The sequence below is a fragment of the Chelonia mydas genome, chromosome 2 (genome assembly GCF_015237465.2).
Source record: "Chelonia mydas isolate rCheMyd1 chromosome 2, rCheMyd1.pri.v2, whole genome shotgun sequence".
NCBI lineage: Eukaryota > Metazoa > Chordata > Testudines > Cheloniidae > Chelonia > Chelonia mydas.
Window position 1 is genome coordinate 89,129,305 of NC_057850.1, and position 27,375 is coordinate 89,156,679.

The 27,375-nt window shown below is 41.2% G+C and overlaps 2 protein-coding genes across 9 annotated transcripts in view; one reads left to right on the top strand and one right to left on the bottom strand.

Annotated features, from left to right (window-relative positions):
- The window catches only part of PSMG2 (proteasome assembly chaperone 2), a 37,733-nt gene that overhangs the window by 6,553 nt on the left and 3,805 nt on the right, over positions 1 to 27,375 (top strand). For 2 of the 5 annotated variants that reach the window (XM_043539905.1, XM_027824777.3), the window contains 5 exons: positions 4,538 to 4,596; positions 9,610 to 9,728; positions 12,754 to 12,927; positions 15,362 to 15,482; positions 16,204 to 19,260. In XM_043539905.1, the coding sequence (XP_043395840.1) occupies positions 4,538 to 4,596; positions 9,610 to 9,728; positions 12,754 to 12,927; positions 15,362 to 15,482; positions 16,204 to 16,299 (569 nt within the window). In that variant the 3' untranslated portion in view covers positions 16,300 to 19,260. Of the gene's footprint in view, positions 1 to 4,537; positions 4,597 to 9,609; positions 9,729 to 12,753; positions 12,928 to 15,361; positions 15,483 to 16,203; positions 19,261 to 27,375 lie in introns of those variants that run through there. The other 3 variants (XM_007062340.4, XM_043539903.1, XM_043539904.1) reach the window with 3 other exon arrangements.
- The window catches only part of PTPN2 (protein tyrosine phosphatase non-receptor type 2), a 58,129-nt gene continuing 51,604 nt past the window's right edge, over positions 20,851 to 27,375 (bottom strand). For 2 of the 4 annotated variants that reach the window (XM_007062342.4, XM_043539902.1), the window contains 2 exons: positions 25,943 to 26,044; positions 20,851 to 21,271 (listed from right to left, as the gene is read on the bottom strand). In XM_007062342.4, the coding sequence (XP_007062404.1) occupies positions 21,250 to 21,271; positions 25,943 to 26,044 (124 nt within the window). In that variant the 3' untranslated portion in view covers positions 20,851 to 21,249. Of the gene's footprint in view, positions 21,272 to 25,840; positions 26,045 to 27,375 lie in introns of all 4 variants that reach the window. The other 2 variants (XM_027824759.3, XM_037892892.2) reach the window with 2 other exon arrangements.

Below are 27,375 nucleotides of genomic sequence, written 5' to 3' on the forward strand. Positions count from 1 at the left end.
AAGAACTCTTATGCCTTATCGCTAGGGTTGCAGGTTTATCACACGGGACAGCAATGCTTACCTAAAAAAAGACCTTGATCAGTGATAATTTGAAGGGAGTTAGCCTTGAAATGTAGGACTGAAAACATTCATCCAAGTCCTCATCAGTGTTGTCTCTCTCGAGCACCACTGCTGGGTATATTGTCATGCTCATACTTGTCTGCACCACACTTCCACATCTCTGTACAAAGCAGGCTGCTGAGCATCTGGCCTTTGCAGACAAGCATTTGATTAAAGGATTGATCAAGCGCGCATACTATTTCACACACATCTGGAACAATCAGTGCATCCTATGAGGCCTGTCCAGGCGCAATAGGAGAGGATAATTGTGGATGTGCTTGATCATCCCAGAGCCATTCCATTGCTTGACAATTTTCCCTCTTGGTAGCAGGTATAAATGCAGCCCTTGTTGGTGGCAATTTTTCTCCGTTTGTCTGCTTCTTGCAGAACTACACTGGTGGATGTTTTCCAAGTGTTGTAATGTTGGTCTTCAAATGGTAAATTTGGCATATGAACACCTCCAGCGTGTTTGACCTCATTAGGTGACTGTCTCAGCTGTTCTGAGAACCTACAGAGGGAAGAGAGAATTCTTCAGCAGCTGAATTAAATACCTTCCAGTAAGATAATGTGGTGTTTCCAGACAACCTTTAAGTAGTGCCGCATCCTGAAAGAGTGGGAACCTGGCAGTGTGGCAGCTTTTAATGGTCTGAGTGAGAGAAAGATATCTCTGAGGGATATACAAGAATTTTCTTCCCTAGCAGCAGGCTTAAAAACCAGAGTCTTGTGGAAGTATTGGGCAGAGTCTCTCAGAGAGAACATTTGCTTTGTGCAAAAATCTAGAGTTTAGTAGCATCTCTTTTTGTGGCACTGATGGCGTTCAAGATAATTTTAGTGTCTGCTTCTGTGTGGGAACTATGAAGAAAAGCCTCAGAACAGTGCCAGGCAGCAGTTTCAGTACACTGTATGATATTTTTTTGAGCAATTCTTTGCCTACTGGAGTGTTTTTTCCTGCAAGGCATGCAGTTAATTCAGCCTTCGTGTAAATATGAGATGGTAGCATCTTCAGCTTGACATTGGAGATGATTTATGTACTGGATAGGTGCAATACCTTGGAGGCTCTTCTATCTGATAAGATTTTTAATTGATTTCTCTGCATATGTGTCAAACGCAAGGTGGACTTGGTCATAGGTCAAGTATTTTCTCTGTAACCTCATAATGAAATGTTCAGCCAAATCTCAGCAGGTATTAATGGTTTCTGGTTTGTCAAGGGCTTGTACGTCAGCCACACCATCTGTGATTGATATGGTGAAAGGCCTCTGCTGACAAAAGGTACTGGTCATGTTTTCAGTTGCTGGGTGAGGAACAACATGCAGAATGCACATTAGTTTGCTTTTTGCTTGGCATATATGCATTGTTCCGTCACATTCAAACATTGATTGTGGTACCATGGGTAACTTATACTTATCAGCTGCACTAGGAATTTGTTATGGATTTTGGAATGAGTTGTTAAACCAACAGCCACTTGCAGTGATAGATTATGCATATGCTGAACAGTTATCATGAATATGTTGGAAACCTGCCTTTTACCCAAGCACTCCTACATGAGGCTTTGCGATTAAAATGGCAGCCTTGTGCCCCACTTGCTTCCTTAATACTTGGTGGTGCTGAAGTCACTGCAACCACCAGTGCACCACTTAAAGCAGTACAGGTCATGCAATATTTTTTTGGTTAGGTTTGGCAGCAGCTTTGGATTCTTGAAATGCCGATGTACTGCAGGACAAAATGCTTTTCTGTAAAAATGTAGCAGTTGCAGACAGTCTTAGTATTACTGTTGACATCAGTGCTTTCTTCTGCTTTGGATAGTTCCATGTCTTTTGCAGCTTTTAAGGATATGGTCTGAGATTTATTTCTGTGGACAGGACTGCTAAAAACTGCATCCATATCCCACAGTTCCACTTCTTCAATAAGTGGTTTAAGAGTCTTTTTGAGTAGCATTTGTTCCTCTTCAATCATGTTTGAAGCATGTTTCTTTGTAATTACCGTCTGCGGTGGCTGTCGCTACCACCTTCCCATCCACAAGAGCAATGGTTTCCAAACTATGGTTTGCACCCCCAAATGGGGTCATACCATCAGCAGATGAGTTATGGGTTCAGTTGGCCAGATTTGGCTCATGAGATGATGTTGTCTGCCCCTAGTGTTTCCATACCTGGTCCATGAATGCTGCACCAGGAGGCTGTCACTTTGATCTACAAAATGGCAGCCTCCTCATGGCATCACCTTCCACACATGGTGCTTGTGAGGTCACATTATGTGGAGGCCACCATTTGGTAAATCAAAACAGCCTCCTGGCGTTTGTGGAGCAGATCCAGACACATTGGTTGTGCAGATGCCAATTTGGCCATTTGCATCATCCAGCTGTGCAAGCATCCAGCTGAGGGACCTGAATGCAGAAGATCCTTATCTGTGGGCAGCAGCCTTATCAACAGGGCATCCTCCGTGCTTGAGCTGGTGGGAGCCTATGCTAGCCTTTTCTGAGATAGGACTCTGCAGTGGCTTGTAAGGTCCATAAGGCAGGTCCCATACCTTCCTTTAAGGCAAGCCGAGTACTCTCTTGGCACTCAGTCATTGTAAGTCACTGTTTCTCTATTGCCCTGGGATCACCACACAGGGCCTTCTTAAATCCTGGCCTCCTTTGCTTAACAGTGAATTCCTCTTTTTTTGTTGTTGTTGTTTTTTGTGATAAGAGGCACAATGGACTCATTTTTACACTGAAAACCTGGCTCAGCCTCAAGCAGTGACTCTAGTGTTGCTGTTATGAACAAAAAACAGGAGTCCAAGAAATGTGCTTGCAAATATGATGAAGCTTTCTTTGATTATAGCTTCACCAGAATTTTGGTCAAGAACAAAGAAAGGCCAAAATGCCTGCTATGTCACACAGTGTTATCTAGTGAAAGCACGATCCCTAATAAAGTTAAATGACACTTGGAAACCCTTCACTAGGAGCATATAAAAAAAAAACAAGGTAGCTTTTCCAGTGCCGGAAAAAAAAACTTTTGCGTCAACAAGTGGCATTCAAGAGAGCCATGTCCGTCTCTGAGCAAGCTCAGAAAGCACCATTTGAGGTGAATTACCATATCACACAGTCCAAGAAGCCTCACACAATTGGGGAGATTTTGATTTTTGCCAACTGCAATCAATAAGGTGAAGGTAATATGTTGGGAAATTAAGGCAAATAAGCTCAAAGCCATACCACTCTCCAACAACACAGTGAAGCGAAGGATTGAAGTGATAGCAGCAGATCAGGAAAACATGCTGGTTGAGCATCTGAAAAACACACATGCTTTTTGCTCTTCAAGTTGATGTGAGCACTGAGGGTGGTGATGCACATTTCTTGATTTTAGTGAAATATACACATGGGAAGGTGCAATTCTCAAAGTCACTGTGTTCTGTCTCCCTCTTCCCAGTCATGAGATGGCACAAGAAATGTTCAGTGTCCTCTGGGGCTACATGTAAGACAAAAATATATTGTGTGACTACATTGTGGGCTTTTGCACAGATGGGAGCTTTGTCTGTGGCAGAACAACACAGCAGGTGTGCATGCCTTGGTAAAGAAAGTTGCTCCATCTGCTATATGGAGTCTCTGCAACAGTCTCCGAGAACAACTGGTAGCTAAAGCTCTGAGTCCAGAGCTATGTGGTGATTTGCAGCTGATCTCCGCTATTATGAACTACATATCTGTTGGCAAAACTTGATGAAGAAATGGGGTCTGATCATGATGTTGTGGTGTTCCACAGTGAAGCTCTTTGGCTGTCAGGAGATAAAGTACTTGGATGATTTTTTTTTTGAACGGAGAGATGAGCTGTGAATCTGAGAAACAGACTGCAAAAAGGATGAACTTGGTTTTCTGTGTGACCAAGGGAAGATGTGCTTATGTCACCGACATATTTGGGAAACTGAATGAATTGAATACAGGTCTGCAAGGAAAGAACACCCACATCCTTCATCTGAGTGACTTGAATCACAGGATTCATGAAAAAAATTGTTGCCTGGAAGAATGATCTATTGAAGACAACCTATGACTCCTTCGTGCAACTTGGCCCCCTTGGAAGAGGCTACTGCTGTCAAAAGCTCACTTACCTTTTCACCAAATTCTGATTCCAAATCCTTAGCTAGTAACTTCCACCAGTTCAGTGGTTTGACTTTATTTAAAACTTCAGTGCCAAATGTATTGAATAGTGAATTTATTTGTAATAAATCATTGAATATTTTTATTTAGTTTTAATAATTTTAATAAATTATACTAAATTTAGGCTTTAACAATGATTAATATAATTTTGAATACCTTTTTCTATTTACATCTTTAAATCGAATCTGATTTAAATTTTTATTTAGAATATCCTTTTTTATCAACTGTTATAAATCATATTAATCTGGACATGTCTAACTCTACATTATGCACATGTTTTCTCCTTACACAACTTTTTGTTGTTTTTTGCAGTGTATTCTTTACCTTCTAAAAAGCTTGTGGTTCTCCAGATCAGATCACCATTTGTAAAGGTATGTATATTATTGGTTGTTCTCACTGTATCTAGTGAAAGCTGAATCAGAAAATGTACATATCCAAATTCTTTAGCAGTCAAGATTCATGTTAACTATTTTATGAAATAAATCCAAAAGTAACTATAGCTGGAGAAAGTTTCCAGTACAGAAAAAGCACTTTAAAATGAATCTAAAAATTGTTTCTGGCAAGGCTTCTATCCAGCAAATATATAAAATAAGGGGAAATAAGTTGGAATCAAAATCTTTCTGAACTGTTGTAACTAGTAAGTTGCTTATTAAACAAATACAGTTGAAAATTGCCATTAATTACCCAATTGCATCTCTACTGTTTGAATTAAACTCTGGTTGTGGACTACTGAGAAAAGCCAAATTGGACTTAATCATACTGATAGGTACATGATGATGTATATTATTTAGTTGTCACTAGGATACTGGCACTATTTAATCCATTTATTCTGGGAAAATATCTGCTTATAATTAAGGCTACGTTTTAGTCACAGGTATCTTTAAACAAAAATTCACGGCCCATGCCCTGCCCATGATTTGTACTATATACCCCTGACTAAATCTTAGGGGGGCTAGCAGGCTCCCTACCTGGCTCTGGGCCTCCCTGGAAGAGGCAACATCCTCCTCCCTCTGCTCTTAGGCGGAGGCATGGCCAGGCAGCTCTGTGTGCTGCCTCCGCCCTGAGCGCCAGCTCCGCAGCTCCCATTGGCCGGGAACTGTGGCCAATGGGAATTACGGAGCTGGCGCTCAGGGCAGAGCCCCCTCGCCACACCTCTGCCTAGGAGCTGAGGGATGTTGCCGTTTCCGGGGAGCACTGCCAAGGTAAGCGCTGGTAAGAGCCCTCACCCCCTTCCGCACCCCAGCCCTGAGTCCCCCTCCTAAACTGCTGCTGCTGCTGGGGGAGGCGGGTGCGGTGGCCTGAGACTGCCCAAGCAGTGGCCGGTGTAGCTGGCCCTGGGGCTGCCTGAGCTGCTCAGATGGCCCCCAGGCCAGCAGCACTGGCTGCTGCAGAAGTCCTGGAAAGTCCTGGGATCCGTGACCTCCGTGAGAAACTCGCAGTCTTTCTTATAAGTAGTGCACATTTGTGCTGTTTATCTCTAAAATTTATTTCTGCTATCAGAATGACTCAGTTGTTTCTCAGTATTCTTCATCTATCTCAGAACTGAGGTTATAATGTGAAACGAGGAGGAATTCATATTGTTGTATACTTGCTATGTAGAGATAGTGATTGTCATTAAAGCCAGCATTTACCACACCAGAGTAACTGAGCACAGTTTTTTCGCTAGTTCAAGTGTGTGGGTTCTTAAAAACGTTCAACATTTACAATCTAGCTGTAGTAGATTTGTGATGGGTTGGTTTTGGATGCCACCTGATGTACTGGGGTTTCACTGAGCCCCTCCTGCTCCACCAGCATGGATTCCCTCTCCCTGTTTGGTGAATTAGGTGCACACACCTAAGTAGGGCCACACCCATCTGCAGACACAAAGGGAAGTCAGCTCTGTGGGAGAGGATCCACCCAGCACTCACGTGCATATCCCTTTTGGGGAGTAAACCCACGCTGTATAATACTTTTGCACTGTATAGAAAAATCTGCACAGCGCAAGCTCATAAAAATTCACCCTCTCCCTGAATGTGAAGAAAGATATTTATAACTTCTTGCCCCCCCCCAGTTAAAAATTGCACAAACTGGGTTTAATAATAAACAAAACAAATTTATTAACTATAAAAGGCAGATTTTAAGTGATTATAAGGGATAGCAAACAGAACAAAGCAGATTACTGAGCAAATAAAACAAAACACGCATATTAAGCTTAAGATCTTAAAGAGAGTGGTTTCAAGAAGTAATTTCTCACCCTAAATATTTTAGGCTATTTGCAGAGTTTCTCTAGCTTAGCGTTCCAGTTATTTCTTCTTACAGACTAGACCCCTCTCGGTCTGACTCACCCCTGTCTTTCCCCTCGGGTTAGTTCCTTTGTCCCTTCATGTACTTTTAGCTGTCTGTCTTCTTACGTAGGCAGTGGAAGAGAGTTTAGATTAACCTCCTCCCCAGCCTTAAAAAGGATTTACCTAAGTTGAGAAACCTTTGTTTGATCCCCATCCCCCTACAGAAGAAAAGTGCCAGCAGTATCCAAGGTGTTTTTTGTATCAGGTGACAGGACCACCTGTCACCATGGTGTCACAGCTATGTCCCAGGATGCCTCTAAGGAAGGAGAGAGATTCGTATCCTCACAATCTTATTGTTTCTTCCTGTGATGGCCAGTTGCCTGGTGGGTGTCTCCCAAATACACACACACAGTTGTAATTGTTACATAGGAATATTGACTAACTTTAGATACAGAAATGATACATGCATACAAAATGGATAATCACATTAGTAAATTATAACCTTTCCAATGATATCTTAAATGAGTCATCTTGCATAAAATATATCTCAGTTATGCCATATTCATATCATGACCATATTTCTATGAAGAATATGGGGTGCAACGTCCACTAGGAGCTGGATCAGACTTTTAGATACTAGTGTATGAAAATAGCTGGTAAATGTTGACCTGATTCATAATCATAAGCATTGTAGTTAAGCTTGGTTCCATCCTTAACCTTCCATTTAAAACCTTTCGTCTAAAATAAAGACTTAACAGGCATGAGATGGTCGAGTTCAGGATCCTGACACAGGGAAGAAAGGAGAGCAGCAGAATACGGACCCTGGACTTCAGAAAAGCAGACTTTGACTCCCTCAGGGAACTGATGGGCAGGATCCCCAGGGAGAATAACATGAGGGGGAAAGGAGTCCAGGAGAGTTGGCTGTATTTTAAAGAATCCCTATTGAGGTTACAGGGACAAACCATCCCGATGTTTAGAAAGAATAGTAAATATGGCAGGCGACCAGCTTGGCTTCACAGGGAAATCCTTGCTGATCTTAAACACAAAAAAGAAGCTTACAAGAAGTGGAAGATTGGACAAATGACCAGGGAAGAGTATAAAAATATTGCTCGGGCATGCAGGAGTGAAATCAGGAAGGCCAAATCACACCTGGAGTTGCAGCTAGCAAGAGATGTTAAGAGTAACAAGAAGGGTTTCTTCAGGTATGTTAGCAACAAGAAGAAAGTCAAGGGAAGTGTGGGCCGCTTACTGAATGAGGGAGGCAACCTAGTGTCAGAGGATGTGGAAAAAGCTAATGTACTCAGTGCTTTTTTGCCTCTGTCTTCACGAACAAAGTCAGCTCCCAGACTACTGCACTGGGCAGCATGGGGAGGAGGTGACCAGCCCTCTGTGGAGAAAGAAGTGGTTCGGGACTATTTAGAAAAGCTGGACGAGCACAAGTCCATGGGGCCGGATGCGCTGCATCCAAGAGTGGTAAAGGAGTTGGCGGATGTGATTGCAGAGCCATTGGCCATTATCTTCGAAAACTCATGGCGATCGGGGGAAGTTCCGGACGACTAGAAAAAGGCTAATGTAGTGCCCATGTTTAAAAAAGGGAAGGAGGAGGATCCTGGGAACTACAGGCCAGTCAGCCTCACCTCAGTCCCTGGAAAAATCAAGGAGCAGGTCCTCAAGGAATCAATTCTGAACCTCTTAGAGGAGAGGAAAGAGATCAGGAACAGTCAGCATGGATTCACCAAGGGCAAGTCATGCCTGACTAATCAAATTGCCTTCTATGATGAGATAACTGGCTCTGTGGATGAGGGGAAAGCAGTGGACGTGTTGTTCCTGGACTTTAGCAAAGCTTTTGACACGGTCTCCCACAGTATTCTTGCCAGCAAGTTAAAGAAGTATGGGCTGGATGAATGGACTATAAGGTAGATAGAAAGTTGGCTAGATTGTTGGGCTCAACAGGTAGTGATCAATAGCTCCATGTCTAGTCGGCAGCCGGTATCAAGTGGAGTGCCCCAAGGGTCGGTCCTGGGTCCAGTTTTGTTCAATATCTTCATAAATGATCTGGAGGATGGTGTGGATTGCACCCTCAGCAAGTTGGCAGATGACACTAAATTGGGAAGAGAGGTAGATACGCTGGAGGTTAGGGATAGGATACAGAGGGACCTAGACAAATTAGAGGATTGCGCCAAAAGAAATCTGATGAGGTTCAACAAGGACAAGTGCAGAGTCCTGCGCTTAGGATGGAAGAATCCAATGCACCGCTACAGACTAGGGACCGAATGGCTCGGCAGCAGTTCTGCAGAAAAGGCCCTAGGGGTTACAGTGGACGAGAAGCTGGATATGAGTCAACAGTGTGCCCTGGTTGCCAAGAAGGCCAATGGTATTTTGGGATTTATAAGTAGGGGTATTGCCAGCAAATCGAGGGACGTGATCATTTCCCCCTCTATTCGACATTGGTGAGGCCTCATTTGGAGTACAGTGTCCAGTTTTGGGCCCCACATTACAAAAAGAATGTGGAAAAATTGGAAAAGGTCCAGCGGAGGGCAACAAAAATGATTAGGGGACTGGAACACATGAGTTATGAGGAGAGGCTGAGGGAACTGGGATTGTTTAGTCTGCGGAAGAGAAGAAGGAGGGGGGATTTAATAGCTGCTTTCAACTACCTGAAAGGGGGTTCCAAAGAGGATGGATCTAGACTGTTCTCAGTGGTAGCAGATGACAGAACGAGGAGTAATGGTCTCAAGTTGCAGTGGGGGAGGTTTAGGTTGGATATTAGGAAAAACTTTTTCACTGGGAGGGTGGTGAAACACTGGAATGCGTTACCTAGGGAGGTGGTGGAATCTCCTTCCTTAGATATTTTTAAGGTCAGGCTTGACAAAGCCCTGGCTGAGATGATTTAGTTGGGGATTGGTCCTGCTTTGAGCGGGGGGTTGGACTGGATGGCCTCCTGAGGTCCCTTTCAACCCTGATATTCTATGAGGAAAATCTAGTTTTAATTAAACGAACATGATCTTACATCATCCCTAAATATTAAATGCATTACAAACCATAAAAATTGTAGCTTTTTATTATTTCTTAAATACCTAATCTATCATTCTGCTTCTCCTCCTCCATCTTGGTATAAAGAACAAGTATAGGTCATTTTGTCAAACACTCCTTTCTTGGGTGAAAAGCAGTAGATGTGCCAAAGTCATTCTTCTGTCAAGCAGCCATGCATATCAGCGTGATGATCAGCAGCTTCATGGGTATGTTCGTATGCGTGCTTTAAGGAATTTAATCTTCCTGTTCTTTTCCATAAAGTTAACTGACATGTTTCCATTTAGCATAGGTCCTGTTACTTTAAGTATTTTGCTTAGTTCTGTGTGTATGTGTTGTGCAAACTGAATATTAGGGCTGTCAAGCAATTAAAAAAATTGTGTAATTAATCACAGTTGCAATCAAACTGTTGATTTCAAATCAACATTCAAACATTCAAATATTTTTTGGGTTTTTTATATTTTCAAATATAGGGTCAGGACTGGGGGTTCTGGGTTTCAGCCCTGCTCAGGGCTTGAGCCCTCCTTGCAGTGTGGAACTTAGAGCTTGAGGCTTCAAGCCCCTCCTTGGGACTTCAGCCTGATGCAGGACTCAGGGCTTCAGTCCCCTTCAGGGCTCTAGCCACTCTTGGAGCATGGGGCTGGGGCTGGGACTGGGACTGTAGCCCGGGAAGCTGCGGATGAGGCTTTGGCCCCCTGCTGCTGATGCCTCCTGCCCCATCCACAGGTATGCAATCAACACATTAAAAAAAATTAACAGGTTAACTTAGCTTTGTTAATTGCAGGCATTAACTTCAGTTAATTGACAGCCCTACTTAATGTGTATGAAATAGAACTGTAAGGGGATGCTTTTAGGTTATGGTAAAAAATGAATTTTAGTTTGCATCTCACTTTATCCTGGCTCTTTGTTTTCGCATTTCAGCTTGGATAATAGATGACTCAAAATAATTTTTAGTTATTGCTAACTTGTGATCAGTTTAAGCTTCTGCTCTTTTACATTAGCAGGACATTGCAATGTTAAGCTTACGGATAAGCCAGGGTGATGTTAATTCTTTTAAAAATAAGCATTTTTCAGTGATTGGCGGGCGATCACAATCCATGATTAAAAAATGACATCACTGTTTTTGTAGAAGACCTACTGTCATTTCAGTTAAACAAGTCTTGAGGTCTATAAAGGTTTATCAGTCTGATGGGGGTGGTCTGCACCTTAATGGTACTAGGTGCTTAGGGTTCAGCCCACCCCATTGTAGTGTGGCCCTTTAAAATTTTGAAAGGTTCTATATCTGTGTATTAATATTTAAGAAAAAACGCGGAGGAGAGATAGAGGGTGTGTGAGGGAATGAGTGGCGTTTGAGAGGAAGTCTTGTCACTGTCTTTAAGAGCCTGGAGCTAGGAGATTTTGCTGTAGTCTCACCCGATGAACTGGGAGAAGGGGACCAGCATAACTGCTGCCTCCTCCCTAATAGCAGGGAGACAGCAGCAGGAAAAGACTGGCCTGTTGAACATTCTGAGTTGAAGAACTGATTGGGGAGAAGGAGCCAGTTGAAGGAGAAGCTGGTTGAGGCCCTACAGCTGGCTAAACTACAAGCCAGCTCCTAGGAGGAGAGCTGAGGACTCCTGGCCTAAGGAGCACAGTAATAACTACCTGAATTACCCAGCTCCAGGAGGAGAGCGTGGGGCTCATGTCATAAGGGGAAACTATGACTGTTTGATGTATAAATGCTGTTCCACAAGGAGAGCAAGGGCTTCTGTGTTTTGGGAGAGATACAGGGATTGGCTTTAGGAGGCCAGCTCTAGGAAGGGGACTGAGCAGGACATGTCTTCTGACCCAGGGCAAGAGCTGATTGGGACTCTTAAATGGACCCACAGTGGGGTGAAAGTGGCACAGCTAACAGTGAGTTACACTTTGTGGAAAGACTTAATAAATCAGACCCCACAAAGGGGTACGTGTTTTGAAGCAGGTTAATCAGGAAGACTGATGGAAAGAAACTGGGGAAGGTGAGTGCTGAGTGCAATTACCCAGCAGGTCAGAGATGATGCAGGCTTTGGTAGAGCAGTGCTCCAGTGCTGTGAACATTTAAGCTCCGACTCGCGTCCAAAGTTGAGGCTTGGGAATCACCTGATTGGAATTGACATGAACAATCACTCGAAGAAAAAACGGTTACTAACCTTCTCATAACTGTTGTTCTTTGAGATGTGTTGCTCATGTCCATTTCAATACCCACTCTCCTACCCCTCTGTCAGAGTAGCCGGCAAGAAGGAACTGAGTGGGTGGCAGGTCGGCAGGACCCAATATTGACCGCCACGAAGCTGTGACCCCTAGGGGAAACATTTTCTGGTTGCTGAGCACACGGCCCGCACACACACCTGATTGGAATTGACGTCAGCACTAGAACAGGGGTGGGCAAACTTTTTGGCCAAAGGGCTACATCTGGGTGGGGAAATTGCATGCAGGGCTGGGGCAGGGGTGCAGGAGGGGGTGCGGGAGGGGGTGCAGGGTGCTGCTCAGGGCAGGGGGTTGAGGTGAAGGAGGGGTGCGGCAGGGGGCTCAGGGCAGGGAGTTGGCATGCAAGGTGCAGGAGGGGTTTGGGCTCTGGCCCAGCACCGCTTACCTATAATGGCTTCAGGTTGGCAGCGGCATGCACCAGGGTTTGCCCTGCCCCTAAGCTATACTGAGCCAGGAAGCGGCCAGCACCATGTCCCTGCAGCCCCTGGGGGAGTGGGCACAGGGCTCTGTGCACTGCCCTTGCCATGCCTCCAGGTCCCTCCCCCGAAGCTCCTGTTGGCCATGGTTCCCTGTTCCTGGCCAACGGGAGCTGCGGGGGGGCGGTGCCTGGAAGTGAGGGCAATGCATGGAGCCCTCTTCCCCCCTTCCCCCCCGGGCCGCAGGAACGTGATACCGGCCGCTTCTGAGAGTGGTGCGGGGCCCACGGGGGTGGCAATCCCACAGGCCGGATCCAAAGCCCTGACGGGCTGGACCTAGCCCGTGGGCCGTAGTTTGCCCACCCCTGCACTAGAAGATGATTTACTTCCAAAATGTACCATTGGGTGTGGCAGATTGCTGATCAATTTATGTTTTGCAACCTCAGATTAGCCTGTGGGTTTGACTTGTGGAAGAAAGCAATTCCTGTGCTCTTTAATTTCCAGGTTGCAGCCCTAGAAGATTACAATTACCCTTTTACACAAGTAACCTATGTAACTATTTACAGTATTCTTGCGTTTTGATTTATTCCAGTACGCCACTACGATACTTACTCTCACCTGCTATTCAGAAAACAGCTGGAGATCTAATGCAGAGGCTAAACTGGAAAGAGATGGAAAAAGTGGCTGCTTACCCAGGAGTAAATGATGCAGAAATGGTACTACATATTCCTGGAGGTGGCATCACAACATTATTATACAGTGAGAGGTGGGTGAGCTGGCTGATGTTAAAGGGAGCCATAGTAAGATGTCAGAATTCCTGTTTTTATTACCTAGATACAATCTACTTTTGCTTCTGTAGTCAGATCCCAGGAAAAATGACCATTCATTGTCTTTTTGTGGGATGCTGTGTATATTATTAGTAATGGTATTCTTTGGAAAAACCTGTAGGAGTAGAATAGGAGATTGTCATCCCCAGAACAAACCCATGATTGAGAGAGGATTTACATGACTTATAAAAACCCTCACAAAATAAAGCTGCAGCACAGTAGCTAACAATCTGACTTCCATATGTTTTTTTTTTTTTTTGACGGGGTTGGAAGGGAAAAGGAGGGAGGCTGCAATCAAGATCGTAACAAACACTTACCCTATTTGATGATTAAAGTATGTATGGTAGAAGATTTGTCTTAACGTGTTTAAGAGCCAAATTAATGCAGAAAGTATCTATTATGATGTCAAAATAAGATCCAGAAAACTTTGCTTGTTTGGTCCATAACAGACAGGTTGAGCTAAACAGCTTCTGTAAAGATACTTGCTTTCATGATGATTGAAATAGTTCCCAATGATATGCTCCATCTTTAGAGAATAAAATTCTAAAATTTGATTTTTTTGACTTCAGGACCAGCAGACAGTAACAAAAAAAAAAGAATGAATTTGGGTAAAAGGTTATGTTAAAAGCAAGTCTGCGTTTCAAGAATTTGACCATAAAACTTACCATGCTGACTGAGTTAAACAACTTGTGCAATGAAGTGTGTTAAATTATTTTGTGCCAGGTACAAGAACTTATTACTTTCTTAGCATATGTTGCCTTTCACCCCATCTGAACTTTAGCCTTGACTAGGGTTAAAAATCCTGGCCTTTATTTGCATTTATTATTTGGATCATGGAAGCACATAGAAGCCCCTATCAAGATTTAGACCCTATTGCACTATGTACTGTATAAACACAATGTAAGAGACAATCCCTGCCTTGAAAAGCTTACAATCTAAATTTGATGTGAGAAGGGATGAGATGGGAAACAGGTGTAGAGAGGTTAAGTGATTTGACGTAGTTGACACAGCAAGTCAGTCGGAGAGCTGGGCCTAGCATCCAGATGTCTTGACTCCCAGTCTACAGGTCTATGTACACCGTGCTGCCTCTCAGAAAGACAGTCTGACATTTTATGCACCAAATACTCTATATCACATGCTTCACAAAGCTTAGGCTGAAGATTCAATGTCTCTGCTTTTGTCAGGCTACTACTTTTAATGACTTTCCCAATCTTGAAACTTGAATTGGGTTTAAGCTATTTGTGTGTGGTGTTTTTGTTTTTGTTTTGGGTGGGGGAGATGTCATTTTTAACATTTCCCCCTTAAGTTCAGGATAAACCTTCATATCTTTTTGAACTTACCATTTCAAATGGGAAACTTATTTGAGCAGTGTCTTCTATGCTATTTTTACTTCATGTTGTTCAAATACACATCATTTTCTTCCTTTATGGTGTTTAAGTAAGATAGTTATTCTTCTATCCAATGACTAGAATGTCCGTGTCTGCTAGTTTCTGAAATGTTTAGAAACTTGGGTTAGAAAAAAGTGTAATTCAAGGTTGGAAATATTTATTATTGTGTTTGTAATGATCAACTCATTAGAAATGATTGCTGTTTGAATTACTAATACTTTAATAGAAGCTCCCACTATGGTGGGTGTTTTCTCCTCATGTTGAAACTACAGTGAAATTCCTAGGCTAAATATTAAGGGAGGCAGCTTCCAACCTGGATTATAATATAATCCTGAGGGGGGGGAAAGTAGAAAAATTCTATCAGTTGGAGCTCTATCCTGGTCCCTTATATCAAGCTACACCCATCCTAAGAATGTGTATTTGTAAGCTCAGTAAAGTTATACTCCCATCAGGCCTTTCCTTGTTGTTTAACCAGATTCTAATCCTCTTCTTTGTCTTACTCTGTGCCTCTTGAGATTGCCTTTCTATGTCCTTCCTGTTATCTTCAGTAAATTATCCTCCACCTATGTTCATTTGCTTCGAGCAGCTATTCCCTCATTTAGCTTCCCATATCTAAGTCCTACCTTCTTTCATAGTGTGGGGACAGTGTGCATATAACCAACCACTCCACTTTTCAGTGTTTGTAGTAGATGAAGAGATTAAGGATCAGCATCAAAGGAATCAGTATGAATGCCCAAGCAGCAGTACTAAAACAGCAAACTAGCTGTGGAGTAGTACTCCCACAGCACAGGATCTATGTGCCACCCCCCCCAGCCAAGACCAGTTGGTTGACTATCAGAAGGCAAACACACAACCTGGATGTTTTTTATTTTAAAAAAACCAGTGGGCTACTCCCTTTTATGTAAAAGACAAAAACCTGATGTTAAATAAGCTCCCCACCACTGATTATTGTGCCAATTGAAAATCTGACCAATTTCTGTTCCAGTTGTTCAAATGGAATTGAAATGGCAGTTCTGTTGAAATTCTGCTCAGAGGGGGACAACATCCCTGATGCACTGGCTCTTGTTAACTATCTTAATGAATGGCTCCAGCTAATTAAAAGTGAAGTAAGTACTCTTTCAGCTCAAGGTTTTGCTTTTAGCTCTTACTGTTTCCATTTCAGCAGCTCAAAGTTAGACACCTTCACCTTTTAACTGAAATTGACAGCCTGTCAGCTGAGGTTGCATGTTAGAGTAGGTGTTGTCCTTTTGTTCCAAGGTTACTGGGAACTTAAGGATGTGCTCCACCTGCAATCAGTGGAAGCAAACTCCTACCCAAGATGTAGGGCCCTACCAAATTCATGGTCCATTTTGGTCAATTTCATGGCCATAGAATTTAAAAAAATCAAATTTCATGAAGGCAGTGCAGAAGTAAGGGTGGCAATATTGTAACACCCCCCCCACACCCCAGTAAGCTTGCAACCCCCTGATTTCCACAAGCAGGGGGAAGGTGCTGATCCGCACGGTCCACTGGTGGCTGTGAGGAGGAGGTAGGGGGACAGCCAAATGAGGTTACAGCAGAGTGTTGCATTACTTTAAACAAGCATGTTCTGTAATGGAGCAAGGATGCAAGATTGAAACACGGTTAAGCAAGAGGATGTTAAGTGGGGAATTACTGTAGCTCCAAGACCATCTACAGTGATTATAGGTACTTAGAGCTGTACCAGACTGCTGTTTCTCACTAAACATCCCCCTGGCTGCAAATGGGAGGGGAAATGGGAAAAGCAGACTTGCCATCTGTGGTTAATGTAATTCCAAAATTTGAAAATGTATTTTGTTCTTAAATCAGCAGAACAGTGATGCCCCAGCTGTTCCTTCACAATGGAAAATACCACATTCTTGGAGATTACTCTTTGGCAGTGGCCTTCCACCTGCACTCTTCTGATTAGTCTGGTATTCTGAAAAATGAATTGTATAACCTCCCTCTAAGACTAACATTTAACTTTATGTACATTACTATCTTCTATTTATGCAAACATTTCCTTTTAATACAATGTATCAAAATTTAATGTAGGTCTCACTCTGACCAAAGAACTGTATGGTGTGCACAGAAGTTTCTTCGATATCTTCTGGTGACTCTTTTCTAATAAAATACTTTAAAAAAATTTTTTTCTTTTAGAGAGTTAACCACACAAGTTAAAATATCCTGGTCACCTATTGTTGCCATGAAAGTAACAAACTTACCAATTCCTCAATCAGTTTGTGAGTCTAGCCTAAAGCTGGAGACCCTTTACCCCATCAGCCTACTCCCTCTCTCCTGGCAGTCCGACTGAGCAAGCCACCAGTGATTCCTACTGCTTGAAGTGTCTGTGCAGGTGCTATACAGAAGACCTATCAAGCTGGACTGTGTTGTTTTAACTTTGTTCCACAGAGCTGTAAAAGAGACAGCACAGACTGCACCTCTTCCCATGGGCTGCAGAGACACCAAAGTTAAAACTGTCCAGGTGGATAATCCTTACTAATGACAGCTAGTTTGATTGTTGCCAGAGAAATGCCTCAACTTTAAAATTTTTTTCTTTAAATTTAAGATTTTGATGGGCTTTGCACAACTACAGTATATAAATAAGATTGACAGGGTTAAATAATTCAAATTACTAATTACAAAAGAACATGGATTGTACTGTGGACATAATCAGACCATTTCAGAAGTAGCTGTTAAAATCAATTCTGTTTTAAATCTTCAGGAATATGAAATACTTGTTTAAATTGTAATCCTAAAACTGTCAGATGTAAATTATGGCTTACACATAGGAACCTTTGATAACTAATTTTCATATTGGTATTACAGTAATGCTGAGATTGTATTACATTGTCTGAAGACTTAAGCTAGTTCACTTTTCTCAGACTTTTCAGAATTATCTGGAAATCAGTCTACAAAGAAATGTTTCATAAGGGAGATGCCTCAGGGCTTAGAGTAGTTCTACCTACTCAGAAACAAAGTATGTGGCCATTAAAAAGGTTTGCTCTAGAAGGATTCATGAATGACTGAGGTGGCATCTTATTCATAATGAAAATAAAGTTGCTCTGAACCAAGAAGTGAATCAATGGTAATAGCATCCAAAAAGACAATGCAGCTCAGAGAAAGGACTACGTAGTCACTAGAGAAGACTGTGGGATTGTCAAACTTGGTATTACTGGACAGGTCTGTTTCCCATTTCAGTGTCATGGTTGCTTAGTGAAATGTGGCCAGATTAAAAAGTTGCAAAAAAATATTTGTTTATACAGCTTTCTATAGTCCCCATTTTAGAACAGGCTATATGTAAATATACTAACAGTGCTTTTCTGTCACTGAATTATCTATAACAAACTTTTGTAAGGAGCAGCTCATGCCCAGCTGAACATTACAGAAGTTTAAGGACTTAACTGTGTAAAGGTGCAAGAGGGACACAACTTGAGTATTTAGCAATCTGCTTAATTGAAGGCACAAAAATAGTCCCATTTAAATCAATAGTACTCACATACTTAAGAACTTCATGGGATCTTAGTGAGAGGGTTCACCCCTTGCAGGATTGAATTCAAAATCAAAGTGAAAAACACTGAGCTAGATTAGAGACCTGGTTTTTGGGGGTGGGACCTGGAGTAACTTGAATAAAGATAGTGGAGTTACCAATGTAACAGATTAGAATCTGACCTACTCTATTTAACTGAAGCTGCAAGTAGGTAGGGAACCAGAATGCAGTTACCTGATTGGGAATTTGGACAAGACATAAGGCTTAATATTCATATAATTAAGAAAATAGTTACAGGTCTTCAATGAGTGCAAGAGGCTACCTGTAGGGAGCAAGTTTAGTGAGGTCCTTTAGTACCACAAACTGTTTCTGAAAAGCTCTGCAGGAGGGACCTGATCCTGTACATTTATTTATGAATAGTCCCACTGCAGTGGATCTACCTCCTTTTAGATCTCTTAAATCCAGAAGACCAAATTGCAAACTAAAGGTCACAGCCACATAGTGGTTACCCTCACTACTTCCTTCATATTTATTACACCCAGTAGCTTAAATTTAGGCCCTGCTCCTGCAATGAGGTAGTAGGCAGTGTTTTACTAGATAGTTGTAAAGCACAAAGGCTCTCCTTGACTGGGGCCTACTACTCATACAAATACAGTAGGGTACCCACTGAACTTAGTGGGAATGATATGGACTTGAGGGACAGCATTGGCCCTTCAAACAGGCATTTGAAAATCACAGAATAATTGTTAAAATTTTTCATAAAAACAAGGTATCACCTCAGGCCTTTTCCAGCTCTTTTATGTGCCTTGCACAATGCAGTTTCATTTTGACCTCTTAAAAAGTTGTTTATATAGAGCTTTCTGTATTTAGCTGGGCCGCTTGAGTAGTTTCAGCTGTTGGGAATCCAAGTGATTGCTTTGTTGAGGCCCTGCAGCAACATCATTCCCAGCAGAACTGAGTGTGAGCTTAAAAGAGATTACTCAATTCTGTATGAGGGACAGTCTTCCTAGATATGTCTCCACTAGGCTCAGCCTGATTGTGTATACAATTTTTAGTTACTTTAGTACAAAAACAATTAGTAAGAAAATCCTTTAGTTTCCTGTTTGGATAACTCAAACATGTAAGCTACATTTTATCAATTTCCAAAACAAATTCACTCTTAGAACTAGACTTTTTTTCTGCCTCTGCTTAAGTTCAGCATTTTAAAAGAAAGTACTTACCCCATGGTAGGACTAGGACCACAGTGTATTTTAACTGACTGTATCCAAACTGCCACACAAAAAAAGCAGCTAGCTGCATTTCTTTCATTGGTAAAGTATTATGAATATTTATAGTAGCATGATAATGGAACTATGAAAAATAAAGTGCAGATTTTCAGATGTGTAAGCTTATAAGAATCCTATCTTGTAATCATGTTTACTTCATTATCCAATTCATTAATTTAACCTGTTTTTGAAAGCCCTATTAATGTGAAGTTATGGTTGAGATTCAAATGCATGGAAGTCATGGGGGGGGGGGGGGGTCGTCACATATAGAAATATGTAAAGTGGGCCCTATGCAGTTCACAGCCATGGGATATGCTGCAAAAGTGTGCTCTCGAATCTGAGTTTTCATTTTAACAAGTAGTTATAGCCTCGTAAGTGCAAAGAAAGCCTTGAAAACGTAAGCAGAGTGTAAACTGAGGTAAGTAAGTCTCCACCCAGCCTGAAACAATAGCTCTGAGACAAGAATAGTTATCTCAAAGATTATTAAGCCTAAAACTAAAGTTATAATTTAGGCCCCAATTCAGAAAAGCATCCTTAATTCAGGACAATTAAACATGCTTTAGTGCTATCTTGAATAGGGATGCTTTCCTGAATTGGGGGCTCAACACCCACCATTAACTATTTCTCTGAGGCTCACTTCAATAGAAACATTGAACTAGGTATACTTACCTCAAAATACCTCACATGCTTCCTCACTTAAGACCCAATTCCATCATCACCTCCTCACGCCTGACTTCCAAAATGCAGTTAGATATTGTTAACACAGAAGTCTGCTACAACTTGAAAAAAGTATGGACAGCACAAAATAAATGGAGTATCAAAATAGTTTACAAAGCATTATTCAGTATTGATTTGTAGACTTTCCTTTTTAATTCAACAAAACCCTCAATTTTTAAGTTCACCTGAGGCTGCCACAGAATTTCCTGAGGACTGCAGAATCCATGGACCTTGCTGCAGAATTTAGGTCCAGTCTGCCACACAATAGAGGGCCTTGGACTAGTGCTAAAACAATCAAGATCAGTACATGGGTTTGAGGGAGTCAGTTAAATTGATTTAACGTATTCCGAGTGGCTCGAAGAGAAGGGTGCATGAGGAAAAGCAACTAAGGGGATGGTATAAGGTATAGAAGCGCCTACCCTGATTTACACTTCTGGTCCTTGAGTATAAATGCTATTACAATAATTTTTGTTGAGGTTCCTTTGAACTCTAATAGATTCACATATCTTGCACACACTGTCTGAATTTGGCATCTGAAATAAAGTTCTGTTCTCTACAGTGATTGTTAACTTGACCATACTGCACAAGTATCAAGGTGTAAATTCAGCAATATACACAGAATATTAATTTAAAGGCATGAACCCATTTAAGCTATAGAGAGACTCCCATTGGCAGTAATTGGCATAGTGCAACAGTTATGCTTGTGGGAAATAGAAGTTTGAGATTTTAAATCGACAAATAAGGAAATCAAACCATATCATCATATGGCAACTTTCTTGCACTGGATTTTGCAGAGCATCTTGTGCATAAAGACTAGAACAAACATGGAAAGAGTTACTGAAGCAAGTATTCAAGTATCCTTGTTTTCATTTAACTGGAATGTTTACAAAACAAGATTTAGAAAACAAGAGGTAGAGTTCCTAATGGAGGCTACCTCAATACTCAGCATCGAATTTGTAGTTTTCCAGTTGGGTAAGAAAAAGAAAACCTCGAGATAAATCCCAATTTTCTTGTAATACTGTTTAATAGGTTTTCCCTAACATAATGCGCACACAACAGTATGTTGTCAATTTAAAAAAATATTTAATGCTGCCAAAAACATATAAAAATACAATAAAAATGGCAGTACAAAGTATTTTCTAGTTTATTTCTTTTACATCTTTCTACAGTTAATACAGGCATTATAAAAAACACAAAAGACAGCAAGTTATTTTGTTTCGCAAAGTAGCATGCTGGTGGTGTTCTTCATCCCCTGGATGTAGTTTACGTTGTAAACAGATAATTATGAGACCTTCTTGGTATTTATCAGACCTCACTTTTGTTCCCGAAGAGGGGTTCATATCTTGCCTTGCATGTCAATAGTTTGCAATTTATAGATGTAGAATATTCACAAGTCTTGGAGGTTTAGATGTCAGTCAGTCTCGGCCTACGACATACAACGCAAAACAAAGTCACCGATTCAGTAAAGACTAAAAATCAATAGACTAAGGGCTCGGAAGTCACTATAATTATAAGGCAAACCCCCAAACTGATAATTTGTTCCAATTTTTCACATTTATTTCTCAGACTAAATTACTCCATTACTATCAGTAGTAAAACTGTTTGAAATGCCAAATCTTTTTCAGAAGAGATACTATAGATAAGGCAAATGCACGCTGGAGATCCCCAGTCCAGCAGGTCACTAAAGCCCATGCCTAACTTTAAGCATGTGAGTAGTCCCATTGACTACAGTGGGACTCTGAGTATTTTGCTGGACAAGGACCTAATAACTGCTCTTTGAAATCTGAATGCCCGTCCTGTTTTAGAAGGTATAGTTCAAAGCTAAATGACATTCCAAGTCTAAATTCACTTGTCCCAATGAGGGAATTCCAAAATTATAACATGTTTAATAAAGCAAAGCCTATATGACCAGAAACAAATTAAAAGAACCAACATTCATAAACCCACACTGATTGCTTCCAGAGCACAGTAATCTTTTCTTAAACTTAATTGACAGCATGTTTAAAAAGGTTTATTTTTCCACATATCAGGCCTTTTAATGCAAATAAAGACTCAGACAGATGAAATATTTTGAACACATTTATTTTCAGTACACAAGAGTGAGATTGAGCTGAAGCCAATGAAAAAACAGCTTTAAAAGGCAGGAAGACTATCACACAATTATAAACTTTGCCAAATTCCACCCTGTAGTTTAAATCACTTGTCCACAATGACAATTTTCCCCATGAGTTCTCTCAATCAATTTACATAAGTTTCTTGTGTAGTCATCCAAAAATCTGATGTTTAAGTCTAATAAATGAAGAGGTACACTAAATTTTATTGGCCTCTTTTATACTTTGAGACGATGTAGGCTTTTTTATACCCACCCCCATCACACACACTTGCCTTTTTTATAATGTCCATTTGCACTATACTGTATATTTTTAAAATACAGTGTTAAAATAAAAATACATCAGTTAATGAAAAGGAACATGTAATGTTCCAAAGGTTTAATTAAGTTAAAATAAGTTTCTTTTGCAAATTAAATTTCCCTAAAATGCACATGTAATTTCTCCAAATCTTTACTTTAGACTGTATTTAATTATTGCTATTGGATAACTCCTGCTCAACAAGTAAAGGGGAAAATATTTAAAAGATGGAGGGGCACTCAACACAGTAAGTGGTGCCATTGCAAATAATAGATTTTCCCTTGCCAGAAAAATATAATTGAATAGAAAACCATAAGAACTTATACCAATCCTTATAAAACTAGAATGTGCTACTTATAACAGAGATTCATGTGTCTGTTAGTGATTACTCGTTAAAAGATGAATGAGATTTATATGAAGCTAATCATCTGAATGTCAGCTTTAAAGTAACCTAATTAAAAAACTAAGTTCTACTATGCTCCAATTATCTGTAATTATTCTGGGAAACAATACATGCAGGGGAAAAAGGATCACAGTCAAGATTTGAATCAGAAGCTCAACAGCATTTCAGAACTAGTGCCCCAATCAGGATTTAATATTTCAGAAGTAAAGACGGTTGTCTCACGTGCTCGTGACTTAACTGCCATAGAAACAACAAAGTATGCACAGGCTAGATTTTGCACACCTTCCTGTAAAGTGCTATGAACTAAAGACAAAAGAGGAAATCCTAACTCCACTAAAAAGTCAGTGGGCATTTTGCCATTATTTTAAATGGAACTAGGATTTTACACAAAGTTCCTTCCTGGAATGTGATAAAAGGCTTCATTCTAAGCTTCTTTCCCAACCTCATACTGCAGCAGATCGTAGTTTAAAATATTTTTGCCTGTCACTGGTGTGATCCTTAAAAATTGTTACAGCTTGGTTGTTAATGATGCAGCCTGGTTGTTAATGATGCAGCCAAGCCAACCAAACACAGCTTACCCATGAATTACCAAATACATTTACAAATGCTACTTTGTGGTGTGGAAAGGAGTGAACAGAATGTGAGCACACATGAACATTCCCAAGCAACTCTTCTTGGGGTCTGGGCAATGTAGGAGACAAAGTTTAGATGGAGTCAGGTAAAAATTCAAATTAAGGTCTTTAAAAGATACATTTAGAGCTTGTCATCAGAGGAAAGCAGAAAAGGCTTAGAACAATCCTGCTGCCGAGTCAGGAGATAAATGGAGACTTGCAATTTCAGAGAAAGGGATATTATCTATCTTGGAGATGTTTTTTTCTTAACTGTTTTCCTTTAAGCACTTTAAGATATGGAGATCTTATTTTACTTTTATAATAGTACTTCATGGCACTACATACATTTTCCCATAAACGAAACCCAGTTGTTTGTAAGACACTTTACAACACTTAAAAGTTTTAATTGAAAGAAATATGGGCAGATTGAGGAGTACGATATATGATGGAAAGACTAATGCACTCGTTTTAGGCTAGGGGTTGATTAGAGTTAGAACAGCTGAAGGTTTAAAAAAAGAAAAAAAAAAAAGGTATTTGTTGGGACAAGACCTTCCTAAACACAAAATCTTCACTCTCCCCAGATTGCTTAAGGTCTTGAATTTAGCATTCCTGAACTTTGTTGTATTATCCTTAAAATACCTACTTATAACAAGTAACCAAAATTTACTGTAAGTGCCAAAGCAATTACTAAATCTTGGCTCTGCCATGGCTCCAGTACCAGTTGCAATCTTGTTTTAATGGCAGTCTTAAAGAAACCCAGCTCTAAACACTGTAAGACTCGACCATCTGAAGTCTCATTCTTCTACTAACACCAGGGGAATTCACTATTCACACTACCTGGAGTTACCTGTGTAAATCTACTGCACATCCATGAGACACTCCTCAAAAGCGTATGTTGTTCAGTCATCTAATTGCAGTGCAATGAAATAGCAACTCAGTTTCGGTCCCATGTTTAACCCCCTGCTACTGAGCTTGCAGGTGGCTGGAGACTTTTCAAAATGTTTTATTAAGGAGATCACAATATCATTATCCCCATTTTACACATTTGGAAACTGAGGCAGAGAGGTAGGGTGATTTGTTCAAGTTCACTCAGCAGACCAGTGGCAGAGCCATGAATAGAACTCAAGTCTCCTGAATGCTTATCCAGTGCTCTATCCACTAGGCCACACAGCCTTCTTCCTTAGAGGAGAATGAGTTTGACAGCTGCATAAAGGAACCTATACAATGGGAAGGAAGTTAACAATGGAGCTGGGAAAAGAGCTATTAGATAAACTTTGCACTATTTGTACAAAAAAGTGTATGATCCATCTCAAAGTGATCTGAAGGTAAAGAAGTACTTCCTTCATCTGCTATTCCTGATGAAGTGGTTAACTATTGTGTTTATTATGGTGCTAGGCAACTTACATAGATCCGGCATCCTTAATTAAGACTACGTCACAGTTAACATCTTATCAAATAATTGATAATATTCATCTATATTCTGTAGCTAATACTTTCAATTACGTTTGAAACAAGTTTTTCACGAAGTTAAATCAGTTTTAAGTTACCTTCAGTGTGCCATTATTGATAGGTGACAGATTTTAATTAATACACGGAATAAAACTCAAAAAAAAATCAGTAAGATGAGACAAAATATCACATTACATATTTAATGGAATGTCAGAACTTTAACAAAACTAGAGCGTCAGACAGTAGCTGAAGTCTGAATACAGCTTCCATGAATCAGTTTAACAATTTGCCTCTAAGTCTAGGGCTAGCAAATAGCTTTATTAAAAAAACCCATAAGCAATTTCAAGCTTTTTTAAATAACTGCAAAAACAAAAAATAAATAAATAAAAGGAATGCAGTGTACAGAGGAGAAACTGAAAAGTGCTTCATCAGAACCTTAGCTGCTCATATCCAAAGTCTCAAAATCTTGAAATGTGGGGAATGGATGCACTGTGCACAAATTATGCTTTACATTTAGTTCCAAAATCAAATTTTTTTGTTTTGGTCAAATAAATTTGTACAAACTAAGCTTTTAAAAGTACAGTTCGCTACAAAAAGTAAGATTAAATATGCAGTTATAAAATATATTTATCCTGGGTCATAAGAATATAAAACGTTGATGCCTATGTCAATAGTACATTACACACACATAAGGATAACTTCTTTGCATTAATAATGTAGATGATACCACGCTGTTTATTGCTTATGTCAGGCATGTAAATTAAAACCCAGACAGCCTCGATCGTTAAATCTTCATGGCTCAGGGTCCATCTACTAGATTCAGTGGAATACCATTTTTAAAAGTATATAAATACAGTTACACAAAGTTTGTACCTGTTTATTTAACAAATGAACAACTTTATTCTGGGTAGCAATCTGCTGTTTGGTTTCAGAAGTACCTGCTGTGAAAGTCCTGAGATGCTGACTGTGATAAGTTTACATCACTTATCTAATTTGTGTCTAAACTGCACCAATTTTAGGTGTAAGGAGTTTGCTGCTGAAAGTCAAACTCCCTAGTGATTGACTTGCAGCAAGATTAGCTGCTACCGTAGACAGGCTCACAGTGCAAATAAGTGTTTACTTACAAGGAATGTTCTTGAAAATACAGTTTCCAGCAAGAATAAGCTCCAGCTAAAATGACTGTACCAAACCCAATCTTAGTGAGAATAGGTTTCCAATATAACCACCTTTTTCTTTTTCTTTCGGTCTCACTTAGCTTCTGTTTCATCTGGTGCACCTTCTGGGCTGTGTGAGCTTTTCTATCCTCTCGTAGCCGTTTCCGAACCGTACTAAAAGAGACAAAACTACATTGTAGAATAGAAATAATTCCTCAAGAGATATTAGGAAAAAAACCCTCAACCCAACCGAACACACAGAACAGTTAACCAATCTGTGCTGTTTATGACTAAAACAATGAAGGAGGGAATGTTGACGAGAATGGTCTTTACTCTGTGCTACTCTAATTACCTGAACAGTTTAATTAAATACCCATGCCGTTTTAACATTATTAAGGTTGCCAAGTCAAACATCAAAAACTTAGGAAACACGAGTTGCAACCTTAATGCTGCTCCCTCTTGCCTACTGCATATGTATTTTCTATATTAATATATAATATATACAGTATACCAAAAAAGCACACATTGAGAGCATCTTCACTGAAGAGGTAACTCAGGCTCTTTCTTGGTTGTTGCCTGCAACCCTCCTACCACACACACAAAACCCTCTCATGAGTTTAGTGCAGGGGTAGGCAAACTACAGCCTGCGAGCCATTTGAAGCCAGTCCCCGCTCCGGCTGGCGTGCTGGGTCCGGGGCCTCACCACACGGCTCAGCCCCGTTCTGGCCAGGGCATTGGGTTGGGGTCACACCACACAGCTCGGCCCCGCTCCGGCGCTCCAGCCGGGGCGCTGGGTCAGGGTCGCACCATGAAGCTCAGCCCCGCACCACGCGGCTTCTCCACTCTGGCTCCTACGCACTCCAACGGGAGCTGCAGGGGCGGTGCCTGTGGATGGGACAGTGTGCAGAGCTGCCTGGCTGCACCTCCGCATAGGAGCCAGATAAAGGACATGTCAATGCTTCCGGGAGCCTCGAGGTAATCCCTGCTCGGAGCCTGCATCCCCTGGGCCTCTCCCCATGCCCCAGCCCTGATCCTCCTCCTGCTCTCCAAACCCCTCGTTCCCAGCCCAGAGCACCCTCCTGCACCCCAAACCTCTCATACCCAGCCCCACCCCAGAGCCTGCATCCTGTCCCCAACCCCAACTTTGTAACCATTTACGGCCCGCCATACAATTCCTATTCCCCGACGTGGCCCTCGGGCCAAAAAGTTTGCCCACCCCTGGTTTAGTGGTACTTTCAGTCTGGGCTGGCAGGCACATCTGAACCTTCACGCTAAAACCAGCGTGATACTTTCCATCAGACAGATAACCCACACACTTTCCAGTGAGGACATAGGCTAAATCACTTGATGCAGATAATCCTCCAGTGTCTTGCCACAATTCCCCCGATACCCAAAAGGACAAACAAGTTCTCCCACAACTCACTGGGAAAGATCAGAGCAACTCAGTTTACTGCAACAGAAAGAACCCTGGGACATGATCCCACAGATCTTAGCAATGCACAGCG